This window comes from Alligator sinensis, unplaced genomic scaffold, assembly GCF_000455745.1.
Source record: "Alligator sinensis unplaced genomic scaffold, ASM45574v1 C64898719_1, whole genome shotgun sequence".
Lineage (NCBI taxonomy): Eukaryota > Metazoa > Chordata > Crocodylia > Alligatoridae > Alligator > Alligator sinensis.
In genome coordinates this window covers 1-1,046 of record NW_005845526.1, presented here as the reverse complement: position 1 = coordinate 1,046, position 1,046 = coordinate 1, and the positions used below count along the sequence as shown (strand labels likewise).

The following is a 1,046-nucleotide window of genomic DNA, read 5'->3' as shown; positions in this document are numbered from 1 at the left end:
CCAGTGGCTCCATCCCCATCTCTGTGCTCCCAGGGCCATTCCCCTCCTACAAGCCCTGCCGTGCCTCCCCGCGTTACCTTTCCAAAGTAGTAAAACGGTAACCAGTAGAGGAAGATGTCGGAGAAGAACTCGGCCACGCTGAAGACGCCGTACACCACCCAGTACGTCAGCCACGTGGTGTCGTCCTCCTTGCTGGAGCTCTCGATGGCTTTGATGCTGAGGAGCACAGAGATGCTGTTGCATCTCCCACCTCACAGGGCTGGCGGAGGGCATGCTATAGCCAGGAGCTTCAAGGCTTGCTAGGGTCTTTGGGCACCCGTTGTGGGTGCCCGCTCGAATGCCCACTGCCCAAAGGACATTGCTCCAAGGGGAAGGGGCTGGAGACAAAGCCCACACCCGCCCTGGGGCCAAACCCAGTGGATCTCCGTGTTTGTGCTTGGAACAACCCTGCAGGGAAGTGTCCCCCAGATCCCCGGCATTTAGCATTTGATTCTGCCAGGCCACCATCACTAGCACAGGGTTTCTCCGGCTTGCAGGCAAGTACGCCCGCCCAGCTACTCCTCCCACTGTGCGCGGCTGCAGCTGGGCCTCCGTGTAGGGCCCCGTGGGACCCCCCGTCGAAGCCCCCAGCAAGGAGAGACTGCCAGCAGACCTGCCCTCTCCTCGGGCAGAAAGCAAAGGCACCAAGGCTGGAACGAGGGCGCGCTCCCGGCACGGCACTTACGAGACGTAGGCAGGGTAGGCGAAGCCGATGAGGTTGCAGAGCAGTGAGGCGCCATAGCCGAAGACGAGGTAGAGTCCCACGAAGGTGATGGAGCCTGCCGAGAGAGGGGACAGTCACACGCGGCCTGGGCAGGAAGGGCGCCGGGTGGGGGGTGCTTCAGGGAAGAGACACCGATGACATCCAGACGGGGAGACGTGCAGGGACCCCCACGGATGGCCATGCCATGTTGTCTGGTCATGACAAAAGGCCACTTTTGGCTTGGGTCCCTTCCCATCCTTGGCTTTTCTAAGTCAGCGCACACACCCCCAATCAGCCTGGCTCC

At 61.8% G+C, this 1,046-nt stretch overlaps 1 protein-coding gene across 1 annotated transcript; it reads right to left on the bottom strand.

Annotated features, from left to right (window-relative positions):
- Positions 1-77: 77 nt before the first annotated feature.
- LOC106723507 (receptor expression-enhancing protein 5-like) lies at positions 78-822 on the bottom strand (the record flags this gene model as incomplete). The annotated part of the gene is made up of 2 exons (XM_014527807.2): positions 78-216; positions 725-822. Coding segments are annotated over 2 exons (237 nt in total), but the record flags the coding sequence as incomplete, so codon positions are not given.
- Between the last annotated feature and the right edge of the window lie 224 nt (positions 823-1,046).